The sequence below is a fragment of the Fusarium mangiferae genome (genome assembly GCF_900044065.1).
Source record: "Fusarium mangiferae strain MRC7560 genome assembly, contig: FMAN_scaffold005, whole genome shotgun sequence".
In the NCBI taxonomy this organism is placed as follows: domain Eukaryota; kingdom Fungi; phylum Ascomycota; class Sordariomycetes; order Hypocreales; family Nectriaceae; genus Fusarium; species Fusarium mangiferae.
The window spans coordinates 2,551,248-2,567,097 of NW_024573925.1; the positions used below are offsets into that span (position 1 = coordinate 2,551,248).

General features: G+C 49.8%; 7 protein-coding genes across 7 annotated transcripts; 2 read left to right on the forward strand and 5 right to left on the reverse strand.

Annotated features, from left to right (window-relative positions):
• Positions 1 to 637: 637 nt before the first annotated feature.
• Positions 638 to 3,019, reverse strand: FMAN_07741 (putative neutral trehalase (alpha,alpha-trehalose glucohydrolase); the record flags this gene model as incomplete). Its single annotated transcript, XM_041831403.1, has 4 exons — positions 638 to 791; positions 847 to 2,716; positions 2,773 to 2,836; positions 2,891 to 3,019. 4 exons carry the CDS (start codon positions 3,017 to 3,019, stop codon positions 638 to 640), a joined length of 2,217 nt encoding a protein of 738 aa, XP_041681969.1.
• Positions 3,020 to 4,891: 1,872 nt separating this feature from the next.
• Positions 4,892 to 5,623, reverse strand: FMAN_07742 (uncharacterized protein; the record flags this gene model as incomplete). Its single annotated transcript, XM_041831404.1, has 1 exon — positions 4,892 to 5,623. One exon carries the CDS (start codon positions 5,621 to 5,623, stop codon positions 4,892 to 4,894), a length of 732 nt encoding a protein of 243 aa, XP_041681970.1.
• Positions 5,624 to 6,474: 851 nt separating this feature from the next.
• On the reverse strand, positions 6,475 to 7,958 carry FMAN_07743 (putative cytosolic nonspecific dipeptidase; the record flags this gene model as incomplete). The annotated part of the gene is made up of 2 exons (XM_041831405.1): positions 6,475 to 6,655; positions 6,709 to 7,958. The coding sequence occupies 2 exons, from the start codon at positions 7,956 to 7,958 to the stop codon at positions 6,475 to 6,477; spliced, it is 1,431 nt and encodes a 476-aa protein (XP_041681971.1).
• Positions 7,959 to 9,212: 1,254 nt separating this feature from the next.
• FMAN_07744 (related to MPE1 Role in mRNA 3` end formation) lies at positions 9,213 to 11,180 on the forward strand (the record flags this gene model as incomplete). The annotated part of the gene is made up of 3 exons (XM_041831406.1): positions 9,213 to 9,384; positions 9,436 to 9,724; positions 9,776 to 11,180. The coding sequence occupies 3 exons, from the start codon at positions 9,213 to 9,215 to the stop codon at positions 11,178 to 11,180; spliced, it is 1,866 nt and encodes a 621-aa protein (XP_041681972.1).
• A 477-nt stretch (positions 11,181 to 11,657) lies between these two features.
• On the reverse strand, positions 11,658 to 12,731 carry FMAN_07745 (putative arsenite translocating ATPase (ASNA1); the record flags this gene model as incomplete). The annotated part of the gene is made up of 2 exons (XM_041831407.1): positions 11,658 to 12,293; positions 12,342 to 12,731. The coding sequence occupies 2 exons, from the start codon at positions 12,729 to 12,731 to the stop codon at positions 11,658 to 11,660; spliced, it is 1,026 nt and encodes a 341-aa protein (XP_041681973.1).
• Positions 12,732 to 13,806: 1,075 nt separating this feature from the next.
• On the forward strand, positions 13,807 to 14,241 carry FMAN_07746 (uncharacterized protein; the record flags this gene model as incomplete). The annotated part of the gene is made up of 1 exon (XM_041831408.1): positions 13,807 to 14,241. One exon carries the CDS (start codon positions 13,807 to 13,809, stop codon positions 14,239 to 14,241), a length of 435 nt encoding a protein of 144 aa, XP_041681974.1.
• A 535-nt stretch (positions 14,242 to 14,776) lies between these two features.
• FMAN_07747 (uncharacterized protein) lies at positions 14,777 to 15,345 on the reverse strand (the record flags this gene model as incomplete). Its single annotated transcript, XM_041831410.1, has 2 exons — positions 14,777 to 15,186; positions 15,252 to 15,345. 2 exons carry the CDS (start codon positions 15,343 to 15,345, stop codon positions 14,777 to 14,779), a joined length of 504 nt encoding a protein of 167 aa, XP_041681975.1.
• Positions 15,346 to 15,850: the final 505 nt, after the last annotated feature.

Below are 15,850 nucleotides of genomic sequence, written 5' to 3' on the forward strand. Positions count from 1 at the left end.
CCGGAATGACGGAACTTGGCCGAATCTTAGGCCCGTCTCCAGCTCCGGAGCAGCGGAGCTTTCTGGCATGTGAAGCCGTGCCCCCTCCTACATTGAAAATCAATCACTGAGCTCGGCAATCAATGTCCTCATGACGGCCCCCTCAAACTCGTATCAATGGATTTCAATATCCACTGCCACCTCTGTAGCTCATGAGTCAGAATAATCACCTTAGTTACCTCGGTCATCTTCTTGCCGAGACTCATCATGGAAAACATCACCACTGATACCTCACATGCCCCATCAACCGCTTCGGCAACTACCCGAGGTCAACGGCTTTGTCCTTTTTCCGACCTTCTTCGTTACTTCTCTATTGTTATAATGTTGTGCCAGGCCGTCAATAGTTATTTATCATGTTCCTGATTATTCATCTGTCTCATCATAAAATCAAAGGATACGAGAAAAGGTTCAGGCTTTCTCGGCATTCTAGTCATGTTTTTGTGCCCAGCATGTACTGCTCTCTCATCAACAGCTTTCAGGGGCTCCAGAAACCAGCAAAGCGGACAAGTACTGTAACATTCTTCAGGTATCCTATGGATATCGATAGCTACAACGTTTTCCTTTTGCCAAGGGCTTCCTAGTCTACAAAAGCATTACCCTATGGAGCAAGCAGACCAGCCAGCGTCTTCTCCTCATTCTTCTCAATCGCCCTGATCAATGTTTGATACGGCGTCAGTGCTCCAAGTGCCCTGCGCATGTGCGCGTTGATGATTTGAAGCCCGTAAATGTAACTGGCGTTAACCCATGCAAATCTAAGCCAACGTTAGTGAACAGTGTCTGATATTAGTGAGTGGATGTTCAACGTACCCTTCCTTGTTGACGCCTCGGAAACCAAGACCCTGGTTGCCGTATTCCGCATCAACTCGGTGAGGATCGACTGGCCGGGTGACATCGTACTTCTCGACCACTACACCATGGAAATCGACAAAAGCCTTGGTTACCATGAAGAGCCACTTGTAGGCAATTCGCTCTGCCTCCTCCGTGAAACTATAACGAATCAGACCCGTCCAGGCCAGCATTTGCTGTGGAGGCCAGCCGTAGGGGTAATCCCATTGTCTGTTAGGCCGTTCGAGGCCGACCGCTCCACGGGATTCCTCCGTTCCTGATACCAGGCCGCCGTACGCCTCGAACTTGGGGAGAGCTTTGCGAACCATCTCAGCCGCTTGCTTGGGAGTAGCAATGCCTGCCCACAGAGCCCAGAGAGTTGTGCAGGACTCATAGGTGCAGCGTTCACGCTTTGCGGTATCATAGTCAAAGAACATGCCCTCCTTCTCATCCCACATCAGCTTGTCCACTGTGAGCTTGCGCCGCTTGGCTCGTCGGTCCCAAGCAGCTGACGACAGAACCTCACCAGGCTGGTAAGGTGTACCAGCGCAAAACTCCTCAGGCATCGTAAGCCTGTCATTGAAGACGCTGCGAATAGTTCGTGCAATGTCAGTTTCATATTTGAACAAGAGAGAGTTGAGATCAATTGTCGCCAGGTTTGCGCAAACACCCTCAAGGCGGTAGGATGTGTCATGGCCCGACTCTCTCACGGCACGGTCGTGCATGAAGTATTCATCGAGCTCAGGCTCCTCAACTTCGCCGTGGTTGTATGCTCGAACGAATTGTTCGAATGTCATTTTGTGCTTCTTGATATAAGGGTCGAGAATATGCACAAAATGAGTGGCCTCCGTCTCAGGAGGCACTCCACGACCTTCGGGCCGGTATCTCGAGAGACCTGTGCTGGGGTCTAGTCGAGGCTCTGACATCCAGACACTATGATACTCCTTGATGGCGGCTAGAATAGATCGTCGGAGGAATTCCTTGGCATCGGGCTCGTGCTTGATCTTTTCATAAACACGAAGGGCCATGTCAGTCAAGAAAGGAGGCTGTGACCGGCAAAGGTAGTAGGATCGAGTAGCGTTCAGTATCTTGCCATAGTGCTCAATGCAGAAGCAGAAATTGATGACCATCGACTTGGCCAGGTCGACGCGATCGTTGATAAGAAGACCTAGAGATGCCATATAACTGTCCCAGCCGTAAAGCTCGTTGAAACGGCCACCTGGGACAACGAAAGGCATGCCCTTGAGGGTCCATCCTGAAGGGTGTTCTGGTTCTGGAACTTCTTGAACATCCACGGCCAGAAGACCAGGTGCATCATTCATGTCGCGAACCAAATCAGGGGTAATCTTCTCAGGTAGCATCTGAACATCCAGACGCATTTCTGGCCTCTCTTCAGCGACTCTCTTGTAGAACTCGTATTGTCTGGGACATCGATACGGGATGTAAATACGAGGGCGAGGATCGGCTGTCCAATCCTTGGGGTCTCGAGCGGCGATATCCACGGTCGATGCATCAATGCGTCGGGTCAAATTCTCCCAGAAATGATCACGAATCATGCGGGACAGACGATCGACTGGGTTCTCGTTGAGACGAGCCTCATCCAGAACAATCTGTTTGCGCCCGTACTCTTTTGCCAAGGTCAACTCCTGGAGGAGGTTACTCAACATGTAAGTCCCGCGGACGTCGAAGCGATTGTGGCCAGCCGAGGCGGCGGTACGCAGAGAAATAACTTTGGGACCATTATCTTCGATCGTAATTTGCATGTCTCCATCAGTGTCCTCTTGCAATGAAAGACTCTCCAGGGTTGAATCGACTTGAATCAAGAAGCGGCGGTTCTGTTGCGAATTCTCATCTGTCGAAAATAGAGTTAGTAGAAATACTGGGCTACGCGAAATTGATGTTTCTAACCATGGCTGCCGCGTCGAAAAGGCTCTCGGAGATTGACTCTCTCAAAACGGTGCATCAAACTGTTCTGGTTGCCGAAAAGTCAGTCTACGTCATACTACGAGGGTGGGCAGATACTCACCTGGGAGTAGGTGCGAGTTCGGGGTCCCGCGCGGTTCATATGTCGTTCCTCAGTATAGTAGCTTTTGGCATCGTCGAAGACGCCCAAGTCATCAGAACCGCGAGGTTGGTGACCGGAGGGCGCGGCCATGGTGGTTGAGTTACCAACTTATGGTCAGGAGACAAAGCGGGGTTGTGATGATAGAGCTAAAGTTTAGTAGACTGAGTGAGAGTACTTGGAGGAACTGGTAAAGTTGTGCCTATGTCCAATTGCGTCGACTGGCGATAGTAGGATAGAACGAGAATGAGTGAGATGAACCAGGGACGTAATGTACGACAGGCCACGAAGAGGTATAAGAACAATGGAAGGTAAGGTTGTAAAGGATTCGTAGGGATGAGAACGAGTATGGCGGCAGAATATGGGGGCCCTTATAAGAGAGAGGAGACGAGAACAAGGTAGAAGTGGAGGGGAGCGAGAGAGATAAGTGGCGGAGACAGAGAGAGGAGAGAGCTTGGGTGGAGGAATGGAGCCTGTAGTCCTGGGGTGACGACAGTGACAACTGACGAAGTGGTTCTCTTAGCTTCCCACTCTGTTTTTTGGCGGGTGAGAAATGGGAGACAGTGGAGATGAACAAGAAGGACAAAACAGCAACAACTATGATCTAAGGTTTACGCCGATCTCGCTCACCGAGCCTCTCTGGCCTTGCCCGACGTTGGGATTAACCAAGGGAGGAGAGAAGAAAGACCAATAAAGAAAGATAGAGCGGTGAGAAGGAGCGTGGGGGTAGCACACCTCAAGCAATCGAATGCGAGATCTATGCAGAATTACTCGGTGAGAGATGGATTGGATGCAAATGATCAGGTATGGCTGTCTGTACCTGAAGTGATGTGCCTGGAGGTGCGTACCTGGCTGGGGGTGCGTACCTGAGGTGCAGCGGCAGAGCGGTCCCTTGGTTTGCGGCTCGTCTCAGTTTAGAAATGCCTGCCCCTCACACCCGACCCCTCCATTGGATGCTTTTTTTATTATCGTGCCCATACTGGTAGATGGTTGTTTACTGTCGTGATATGGATCCATTGCACAGCAGGGGTGCTCCACTCAGAAGGACAAGCCCCACGCACGGGCTGCCGTTGACTTACACCAACAGTGATGGGGGTTAGGGGAGTAGGTAGTAAGTTAAGGCACCTTATTACCTACCAAGTTAACTGTTCGACTGACGCTCCTTGAGCACCCTTCACCCTTCTTCCTAAAATGGATGCTTTAACGTCTCCATAACACCAGACCCTTGGCTGCACCATTGCCGATATACTGAAAGCCTTTCCCTCTATTATGTGGGGTCGTGCAATGTCAATCAATTAATGGACATGGGCGAGATGAGATGATGCTGGAGTTGACGTCAAGCTGGACTTCGATATGATCTTGCTATCAACTACCTTGACGGTGAAGGTAAAGAGCACAGTGGGCTGGAATTGTATCATTTTCTCTTGTGCCCTCCTTGCCTTAAATTTCATATGCTTCATCAATTATCCACAGGACTACCTATGTTGATATGCCAGGATCACCTACTACCAATGTACAGCATCCATCGGCTGGTCGACTTTTAAAAAATCACTGTGTTGTTGTATCATGTCACAGCCCATCGTTGTGAGCTTTCAAAAATGAAAAATTGAACAAAATTGAAAACAACTTTTGGGCGTTTGACGATGAGGCATGTCAGTTGCCCTAGTATCATCATAACAAATCCTAGTCACACAGCGGTCCAGACGCCAGGTCGAAAAGCCATTGTACGCCGCCATGACAGTCATTTCTTCATCAAGTGAAACTGAGACTCGATTTAAATCAATCTCTAAGATGCGGAGAGGTCAACCGCTTCCTGTGTTGGCGCTCCTGTGTTTCTGCTCGTCCATCTCTTCAGGGTATTTATCCTATCCCGCTATCGCAACCCAATATTCATCCCTTGACGCCTATCCAATGCATAACTTAAGCCCAGTTAATGATCTCGAGGCAAAACCGCAGCAACGATGACTACTCGTCGCTCTCGGCTTGGCTTCGACGTGACATCATTCTCCTTCGCCTCTCTTCTACAACCTCAGGGTCCCAAGTCCCTGCAAATATATCTTCGCATTCATCATCATCATCAGAATCAAATTCAATGTCCTCTTCCTCGCCATCCTTGCCTGGCATGGCAGTCTCTGCAACATCTTCATCAATTGCATCCTCCCAGCTCCGGTACGTAACCACTCGTTCCATCTCAAGGATGAATTTTCCGACTTTGTACTTCTGGCCTTGTTCTTTAGCATCCACATACTTCCAGCCAAGTTTTGTTGAGCATGACCCGCAGTTGATGTCTGCAACGACATGCCATCCTGTCACAAGCTGGCGATTCTCACTTTTACCAACTCGGATGTTGCTCAATGTCTGGGCCGCAGGAGGCGCAGGCGGGGCCACGAGAAACGCACGACCGTACCGACCGGTGAAGCCTTTGGATATGATCTGAGAAGCAAAAGCAACATCGACAGAGCATGTCGAACAACGAAGCGTATTCGGAGATGTACGAGATAATCGACCTCTGGGCGCTTTTGCAAGAGTTGCTTCGTTTGGGGGCGAGCTCGCTGGTGTTGTCACTGCTGATGATGCGGCAGATTCTGCGGAACTCGAGGAGACCGAGTGGCGTCGGGAGAAGGGAAGCTTTATGCTGGGCAGTAGGAAAGTAGGAAAGACCGGCTTGGTAGCCGAGATGCCACTCTCGCGAACCATCTCGGCAATGGTCAAGTTGGCGCCTCTTTTGGAGTTGCTAAGTGTAACGTCCTGGAAGAGATGGAAATGCCCTCCCGACTTTTTGGAACTTTCTATCGAAGGCTAGGGGACCGATAAGGCGTGGGGAGCTGTTCCACTGAAGGCGCCAAGAGCTCCACAAGTGGCGTAAAGTCCTTCCAGATGTGACCTGGGAGGTTTTGGCCCTGTCAGAGATGGCATTCGAGACAGAAACGTTGGAGAGACGATGGCGAAATGGCGCTGCGGTGTCGTGTCTGAGTTCGCAAACGACGGGGTTTCCAGATGGGGGTTTCAATGATAATCCAGGAAGGAAAGAAGTTTAATATTACCTAGGGTATAAGCAGTCATTTATTTGGTCACTCTCCCCGACTCAGCCGGGCAGCGATCACCAGACTCACAACCAGTGATATAAGAGGGGCAAAAACATGGAAGTGTCCGTTGGGCGGCGGTTGCGGCGGGCGGGACAATGCAAGGCCAAAAAGAGGGGCCTCCCAACCAGACCTGGGAGCTTCCATGCTAGCATCCGTGCCAAGCGCCAAGCAAGCGATCTCCCTACCTCAAGTAAGGTAGATACCTAACTATGGTACGTATCTTATTGTTCATTGTCCGGCCTCCGGGTCAGTTTGGTTATCACGAGATCAACATGCAGATGATGACAGCTATACGCCGGTTAATCGATTCTACAACGCACGGACAGTCGTCGGAACAGACTGGCTCTCAGAAAACTGCAGCGCAATATTTGGCGTCACTGTCAATAGTATACATTGTAAGGGAATCCATAGTTCGATTCTCATATGATGGTACGTTAGATATCTTCCATTAGTATAGATAGTTCAAGACTGAGGTTCCTCAGCAACATAGTGTAGATAAGCACCAAGCAGCTTAATACCCTCAATGTAGTTGCGCTTGTCGAGCTTCTCGTTGATAGAGTGAGCGCCGTCTGTTGAGCTACCCATGGGGAGCAAAAGAACATTCTTGCCTGTGGCCTCCTCAAATGTTAGGGTAACAGGAATGCTGATCACTATGTTAGTGGTGAAATACCAGACATTTAGGTCAGAGTAACTTGCCTTCCACCTTCGCGAGTATAATCGGGCTCGACACCCCACACACGTTCGACAGCTTTGGCTGCAGCCGAGAAGTTCCAGTGTTTTGGTGATGCAACCCACCACTTGCCTGTATGCTGAGCATACACCTTGAGGGTGTTCTTGCTGCCAAGCTTGGCAAACTGCTCGTCAACGTACTTGTACACAGCCTCGTTGGTCTTGTCAATGTCCATGTCGGGGACAGTTCGGATAGAGAACTTTCCGATAACCTTGGCAGGAATAACAGTCTTAGCTCCAGGAGCAGAGAAAGCACCCTCAACGCCATGAATAGATAGAGATGGGTATCTCCAGCGACCCATCAGAGTACGCTTCTTATCATCGAAAATGGTGGTCTTGCTACCCAAGGACTCATGAATGTTGTCCATGGTGAATGAAATTCCATCATAGAGACCCTCCTCATCCGCCGTGACAGGTGCAACCTGCTCCTTAATACCGGGAATCTGGATCTCGCCGCCAGTATTGACCAGAGATCCTAGGACTCTAACGAGGTCAGTCATGGGCTCCTGGGCGGTACCGCCAAAGACACCACTGTGAAGATCGGCGCCAGGGCCGGAGATCTCAACTGAGTAGTAGTTGCAACCACGGAGACCGTAAGTTAAGCATGGCTTCTCGGTACCGAGCCAGTAGTTGTCGGAGATGCAGACAGCCTCGGCATCAGCAAAGTACTTCTTAGCCTCTTGCTTGATTAGGTCATCGAGGCCTTCCGAACCGTATTCCTCCATACCCTCGAAGCACATCAGCAGGTTGACAGGAAATTCAACGCCAGCTTTTTGGTGAGCCTCGATAGCATTCAACCAGCCTAAAACTGGACCCTTGTCGTCTGTAGATCCACGGCCAAACATACGACCCTTTTCATCCACAGTAAGGTCAAATGGCTCAGTAGCCCATCCATCGCTCTTTTCCGCAGGCTGGACGTCGTAATGCCCGTAGACCAGGATAGTACGCTTATTCTTGTCGCTTCCGTATCGTGCAAGGACAACGGGAGGTAAGTCGAGGTACTCCTTATGAGGCTGCTTCCCAAGGGGCCGAAGCTCTACAGAGGCTCCAAGAGCCTTCAACTCTTCGCCGAGCCACTCTCCCATGCGAACAACATCAGGGCGACGGGCATCCTCGGCTGAGATAGACGGAATGGCGACAGCCTTGCGCAGGCGCTCGATGAAGTGGTCAGCCGAGCTATCGACTTGCTTGAAGAAACCGTCGAGCTGGGGGGCCATCTTCTTTGCTTGGTGTGAACGAATAGAGTCTGTGAGATAGGTACGAGAAGAAAGGCAGAGTTTCTGAGGAAAAGTTTGCGGGACGGATACTCGTAATGAGACAAAGGGCCTTTTGGGTGGTGCTGTTACCAGTCGAGTACAGCAAACAGCTGCCCTATCGAGGCGTACGGTGCGGGGCATTACACGGGCAGACTTGCCAGGACCTGCTCGATCGAGCGGGCAATGATGGCGGGGCACTTTTGACAGGCACTCCAGTGCAATCGGAACCTCCAACCAGTGGAGAGAACGGCTAGTTACGGCAACCAATGGTAAAACAGGTGCGAAATGATTAGTCAGTTAGAAAGAGAATTTGTTGGGCGAACTTGTGCTTGGTGGCTACATACTGACCTATAGTGGAGATCTCGGATTAACCTAAATGCGGTCCTCACAAGGACTCCATGTCATGATTAGTCAGATGCCCAAGGGGGTAGTTGGCCGCTTACCATTCTCATGACCTGTTGCCGAAGAGTCTTCCTCTCCCCACTCTCCTTGTCACTCGTCCATCCAACGTCGACGTTCTTCCTCACCATCGGTACAGCGAAATAGGACATCAAACACAGTCTTTTGATCGCGGTCTATCGACTTTTTTCTATTTCGGTGGTTTCACAGTTGGCTTTTTTTTTTGTCTTCGCGCAACCTACGATACGCAACCCATCGGCACGATCCGCTTGTTCTCACGCGACCGCCGACTATCCGCTCCCCCTTCGCTCAAGATCCTCGCGTACAACGTATTACTGGTCTGCTCTACAAGGGCGTGATCTTGGGACGCCTGGCTAACATTAAGGTCGCTGGTTCATTGGTTTTGACAAACGTGGTGACTGGAAAGTGAGGTGGAGTTTCAGGGTTGTCTCTCTTCTGGCTTGATTAGGCCAGCTGTACTCCTTATTCATTGCACCCATTTCGTTTTTTTTTTTACCCTATTGCCACTATTGTTCCCTCAAAGTACAATCAAAATTGATTATTTCCATTCACCTTGAGTTGAAAGAGCACGGCAGTGCGAGAAAGAAAACCAACAGAGAAGAAAACAAAGACTTTCATTGTTTGCAAACGCAAGAACAATCAAACAATCAATACTTACATAGTGCTTTGTGCGACCGGCCCCGACCTTGGGTTTTTTTTTTCGACTTGCGATATTGAATCTCAACAAACTTTTGTTATCACTTGTACTGTGCTCCATCTGTTCCTGTAGGAAACACCCAGCACGTATCAGCCAAAATGACGTCCTCCGTCTTTTTCAAATTCAAATCTCAAAAGGAGCCTACTCGAGTCGAGTTTGATGGCACCGGTATCTCAGTGTTTGAGCTGAAGCGTGAGATTATCACAAAGAGTGGTCTAGGAGATGGTACCGATTTCGACCTGCATATCTATACCGATGATAACAGCGAAGGTGAGTTGATTGAATCGACATCAGGCAATAACATTGCTAACGACCTAGTAGAATACGACGATGATACAACTATCATTCCAAGGTCAACGACTGTCATTGCCCGACGCCAACCTGCTCTCAAGCCAGGTGCAGGACGCGCAGCTCGTTATGTGTCTGGAAAGATGCCCGTAACAGCCAAAAACGCTGGTCGCAAGGAGCAAGCGGTAAAGGCCTCCTCATCCAAACCCAGCTCTGATGCCATCAGTCAGATGAACAATGCTATGACTGAAGAGGAGAAGATGGCTGCCATGTTTGCAGCACAAACCGAACAGTGGTCTGCTCAACAAGAGGAAATGTCTCAGTATGTTCCAGAAGCCCATACAATGTTACACGGAAACTAACAATTCGCTAGCCAAACACCTGTGTTCAAAGCTGGTGCGAAGAGACCAGCAAACGTCCCTGACCATGACCCTCCGAACGGGTACATCTGTTACCGGTGCGGTAACAAAGGTCATTGGATTCAACTGTGCCCTACTAATGACGACCCCGAATTTGACAACCGCCCGCGTGTCAAACGAACCACGGGTATCCCACGTTCATTCCTGCAAAAGGTTGACAAGTCTGTTGTCCTCGCGCAGACTGAGGGTGATGAGTCCAAGCGTCCGTCAGGTATCATGGTCAATGCCGAGGGGGATTTTGTTATTGCTGAGCCCGATAAGGCTTCGTGGGAGCAGTTCCAGGCCAAGGCCAAGTCTTCATCTACAGCCAACGCACCACTAGCTGAGAACAAGGAGATTCAGGAACAGGGCTTGGAGTGTTCGATTGACAAGAAGATGTTCATAGAGCCAATGAAGACTCCATGCTGTCAGAAGACCTTTTGTAATGATTGCATAACTAATGCTCTCATCGAAAGCGACTTCGTCTGCCCTGCTTGCCAGTCAGAAGGCGTATTGATTGATGACCTTCAGCCAGATGATGAAGCTTCCAAGAAGATTCAAGAGTATTTGAAGGACAAGGAAACGGCCAAGACTCCCCCGCCCCCGTCGCCCAAGACTTTGACGGATGCCAAGTCGGATGGCGAGAAGCAAGAGAAGTCAACAGAAGAGACTAGCGACAATATGGAGCAAAAGCCTGAGAATGAATCAAGTGACAAGACTAAGGACTCGCCTGTCAATGAAAAGTCAAAGTCGCCGGCGTCTCAAACTGCAACTGTCAACTCACCTCCCCCGGGTCCTAAGAACAGTGTATCCACATCTCAAGATACAAACAAACAACTAGATAATCTCAAACCGACAGATACCAGCTCCAAGAAACGGCCCGCTGATGAAATTCTCGACAACCCAAGGATTCCCAGGGGTCCTAAGGCCATGCAGAATCAGCAGAACCAACAGAACATGGTGAATGGCATGGGCATGAATGGCATGGGTATGAACATGGGCATGAATAATATGATGTTCAACGGAATGCCCATGATGCCCAACATGATGGGTATGCCAAACATGGGTAACATGAATATGGGCATGCCAAATATGAATATGATGGGAATGCCTAACATGATGGGAATGCCCGGTTTCCCTGGCATGAATGGCGGATTCGGCGGCATGCCTGGTTGGGACATGGGCATGAATGGAATGAATGGCATGAACGGTATGAACGGCATGGGTAACATGAATGGAGGAATGAACGGCTTTCAGAACGGCAACTTTGGACAGGGTGCTGGCGCGGACGAAGACGCCTACTTTCGCAAGCCAGTTAACCCTCATCGCCACCAGAACAAACAGCGAAGAGTGCGACCAAGCGACTACCGAGAGCTCTGAACATCGATTCGACTATCATTCCTTCTAGCGGTTGCTTCTCCTTTTTGTTCTTGTCGCGTTTTGGATTGGGACTCTAGGCTCATCATGATGTGCTTGATTTGTTAGCATTCTTATTGTCAGGCTGAACTGACTGGCGTTGGGGTATGGCCTTGAAGGATTGTTTATGACAGGTTTCCATGTCTACTACGGACGGCCAAGGGTTCGGGAAACGGTGCATTACTTAACAAGATCTTGAATCAAATCAAGGTCAAGCAATGAATAAACAAACAAATGAACGAAAACTAAGACTCGTCGGGTGCTTTTTTTTTTATGATTGAGTGTGTTTGCATCTCAATTCTAGAGTGTATTATCGTAAGATATCAATCAATTATTTCACAACTCCGCGCCACCCGTGCTCTTTTATATGTGACACTATCTAATGTCTGTTCTCTCGTATTCCACGTCACTTTCTATACCTGTCCCTTGATACCACCAGCGTTACTCAGGAGGAACATACGGCGTAACAAGCATTTCGCTAAACTTCTCAAGCTTCTCCTTTCCTCGTACCTCCTCAACAAGGAGAGGCATCTTGACGACATTGAAGTCCTCAGCATATAGTTCCTCATACTGGTCAAGATACTTGCGCTGCATCTTGCGACGGGCGTTGCACTGATCGCAATCGCTAGCCTTCTTTGGGAAGAGCAGCTGGTTGACAACGATGGAGTGGGTATCGATACCATAACCAGCAAGCTCCTGAATCATACGCTCCGTCTCGTAGAGACTCAGAAACTCTGCAATGCACACACAGACAAACGTGGTGAGTTCAGCGTCCTGGAACTGGGTATTAACCTCGCCGATAGTCTCTCGCAAGGATTCAAGTTTCTGAATCATATCATTGAGGTTCTGTCCATTGGGTAGCTGACCTCCGGAGCCAAGGAAGCCATTGAGGAGAGGACCATACTGTGACGATAGCTGAGAAACCTTTGCGAGAGCCTTCTCGAGAACGGTGGGAAACTGGAGGAAGCGCAGGGTGTGGCCTGTTGGGGCTGTGTCGAAGACGATGGTCTCGTATGAGAGGGACTTGACTTGCTTCAGGACTTCGGCAAAGGACATAGCCTCGTCGATACCAGGGATCTAATGATGTTAGCTCGACCCCAGGAGAAACGTTCCGCCTCAACCTACTGCGAATGCCAGATCCTGCATCATGCCTCCCAGAGGACCACCAGCCGCAGCGTTGACATCATCGGCCTCGCCCTGGCCTGCTAACATATCCTGAATACTACCATTCGGGTCGATCTCCATGGCACTCAGGTTGTCAAACCCATTGACGAGGCGGGCCTCTTTGCCAAATTTCTGGGAGAAAGCATCTGAAAGGTTGTGGGCGGGATCGGTCGAGATGAGAAGAACGGAGCGTCGGACCTTGGCAAGCTGAATCGCGAGAGAGCAAGAAGTCGTGGTCTTGCCGACACCACCCTTGCCACCGACAAAGATCCAACGAAGGCTTCGCTGGTCCAGGAGAGACTGCAGAGAGGGCTCAAGGGCGTCCTCGGCGGAGATAACTGCGGTGGACATTTTGGGCGAACTATGCGATGAGGCGGTAGAGTACAATTTTTGAGTTGGCGTTGAGAATTCAAGCGGTAAGGAACCGTTTGCCTGCCTTAACTGTTGGCGGTAGGCTAGAGTAGAGAGATAAATTGTACAGGGCAGAATCAGGATTTGTGTCCTGTATGTTCTAGAAGGTCTTGGATGGCGGAGTTGGCAATGGTTGCGATTGACCGTTGAATTGGAGGGGTAGTAGCAGACATAATCACGAGTCAGTAATATCGTTTCAGTGGTTTAGTCATGACTCCTTTATTCTGTCAGCACCTGATGCGCCTCAGCGGTGTGCAGGGTAGGCAAGGGCAAGGTAGCTTGAGCAACTGTAGGGCAGACCTAAAGTTGACTTGAATGAGCCGTCAGGATATGATACTGTATTTGCTGTGTAGCATCTGGCTGGGACCATATTGCTGCTAAGAATAGCTGAAGCTCTATTACACGCGACTTGACTGATTGCCTCGTTGTGCCCTTCTCCGGGGCCGGCTCCGTCCATGCGATAGGACTTCAAGTACCGGCGAACGGCGTAGAGCGTGCGGAACCACGCGGAGGGGCTCGTTCTTGAGTCTAATCCTTCTGTAATACAATAATATCATTACTATCAGTCATACATCTCCTATGAATTGCTTATCTGCAGAGCCATGCTGTAAACTTTATCTTGATTATATACCAGTAATTAGATAGCCATTCAGCTGAAGTTGCTGATTCTCTGCACCAAAAGTAGGTACTTTATAGGTAGGCTGTGCAGCCGCAAACAACCCAACTCTCTGCCTCACTCACGTCACCCTTTTACTTCTTCCCCTCCCTCAGGCACCTTCTCAGTTCTGGCCTCAATTTCCCTTCCCTTACAAACACGCAATCCTATAAGCTCCAGAGGTATCCTGCCTGCCTGCCTGCCTGCCTGCCTACCTACCTAGGTTACCTCTTTCCAAAGCTCTTGCTGTCTGTCAGCTTGCACCTACGCCACCTTGACGTCAACCCCGCGGAATAATTGATCATACCTCATCAACTACACCACAGTCAATCACTTTGTACCCCAAATTCAACCATCACGATGGCTTCTCACACGAAAGACCCTATCACGTGCCACGTCCTTGATACGCAGGCTGGCCGCCCTGCTCGTGGCATCCGTGTCCGTCTCGAAGGCCCCATCCCGCCGTCGACCAACCCCCACTCTGCTGCCCAACCTCGACCCAACACCTTCGAATCCATGACCGACGATGATGGCCGTGTTACAGCCTGGCTACCGTATCTTTCTGAGGATGCTGCTGGAGAGCCTCCTCTTCAGACTCTCGTTGAGGTGCTTGAGGACCGCAAGGGGCAGGGTTCGTCGCGATGGACGCTGCGTTTTGACACCGGAGCTTACTTTGGCGAAGAAAATACCTTCTTCCCTGAAGTGACGGTAACATTCCGTGTCGAAGAGGGACAGACGTATCATGTTCCCCTGCTGCTGAGTCCCTACAGTTATACTTCCTACCGTGGAAGCTAAATGGGCGGCAGCAGGCTCCGTAGCATACGGAGCGAAATGACCGGAATCAGGGGCTGAATCGCATGATAAGGAATCGATGCTAAGGCGATTTTTAGAATCCCATTTATGAACCACTACTGGTATGATATGACGATAGCACAGAGACGATGGCAACGTTACGATCATAGCGATAAAGCTACTTATTAATTCTTAAAAGAGTGTCCGTGTCGGCTACTTCCTTCCAAGCCAAGCCAACTGGCTATATGAGTGACATTGCTGTCTCTGCCCTACCAGAGGGACTTTAAAATCCAAGTATTTGCACTGTTTGCCAGGTGATACTTCTCCTCGCCGATCAAGAAACCGTGATCCGGGTAAACGCCACGCTGTCCACAAAAGAAAAGTAAAGAAAGTGATTTTTTTTTCCGCAAGAAAAGCATCTGGGTGATGCGTTCGTCAAAGGTCATCAGGTTCGGCCGTATACGTCGTCGTAGAGATCATGATTGTTCCGATCTGAGTGAATTGTTGCACTGTTTGCTCGGAAGGTTATACAACACCTCTAGCCCCTCCGAAACTTGCTCATAAATCCTTTCTTAGAGCGATGGGTTGGTACGTCAGGCGAAGTTGGTGGTGTGTCCTCTTCGTCTCTCCTCGTGTTCCTAGACGCGAGACTATCGGTCTCGTCCTTGGAGAGTCGGATGCTTGATGTGGATGGGCGAAAGCTGTTCATAGATGGGTTGCCGGCTCTGATGCTCTCGTTATCTCCAACATCAGATTGAACCAGGGAGAACACACTGTAGAGAGCTTCCGAAGTAGGGGTTATGCGCCCATGGTTGAGAGTGCGTCGTTTCTTCCTAAGGAAAGACCGCCGAGTTCGCATAAGTGCTCGGTCAGGATCGATATCTTCTTGAGTGAGACAAGCGTTGGGTGAAAGATCCGCATCTGGATGTGGGAGTGTGGTGTTTCGGACTATAACATGGTTAGAAACAGATATTACATTGTGGTAGTTAGGTACCGACTAAATAGATACTCACCATTGTTAAAGGGCTCCGGGAATCCTGTGTCCCTTGGTTCTCTCGATTCCCTTCGAGGCTTGGCGGTACTGGTAGTAGTGATAGTATCCGCCATGGTTTCGGTAGATTTGGAGTGTGTAGAATGAGAAGTCATTTGATGGTCGGCCGAGAGTTGAGTATGTGCTTGTTTTTTTATGAGAAGAATTAAAAGTAAAGAGAAAAAAACGGCGATTTCGCTCAGTCCTTGACTACATCGACTCTTGTTGACTGTGGCTTGTATTACCACATGAGGCAAGTTCAGATGGACGTGAGAGAGCGTGCGTGCGTGCGTGTAAGCGGGCGCGATACCGTTTTCGTCTCCCGCCAGAGCAAAGCCTCAGCGGTTGCACGTAACCTTGAGCTATCCAGAGAGAAAGCACCAAGGGGCAGAGTGCAAAGAAGGATGATGAGGCAGTTATGTTTTGTTGGTCTGTCAGTGAAGAAAAAGGAGATTTCACTTTCGCTTCAGTGAAGAGAAGGCCGGAAGATTTTTGGTCAAATTAAACCAGCGGCAGGGGACGAGTTTGGAGTAAGTAGGTAGGTAGCACAGACAGCGCTGTAGTCTGTAATAGCTGGGCTGA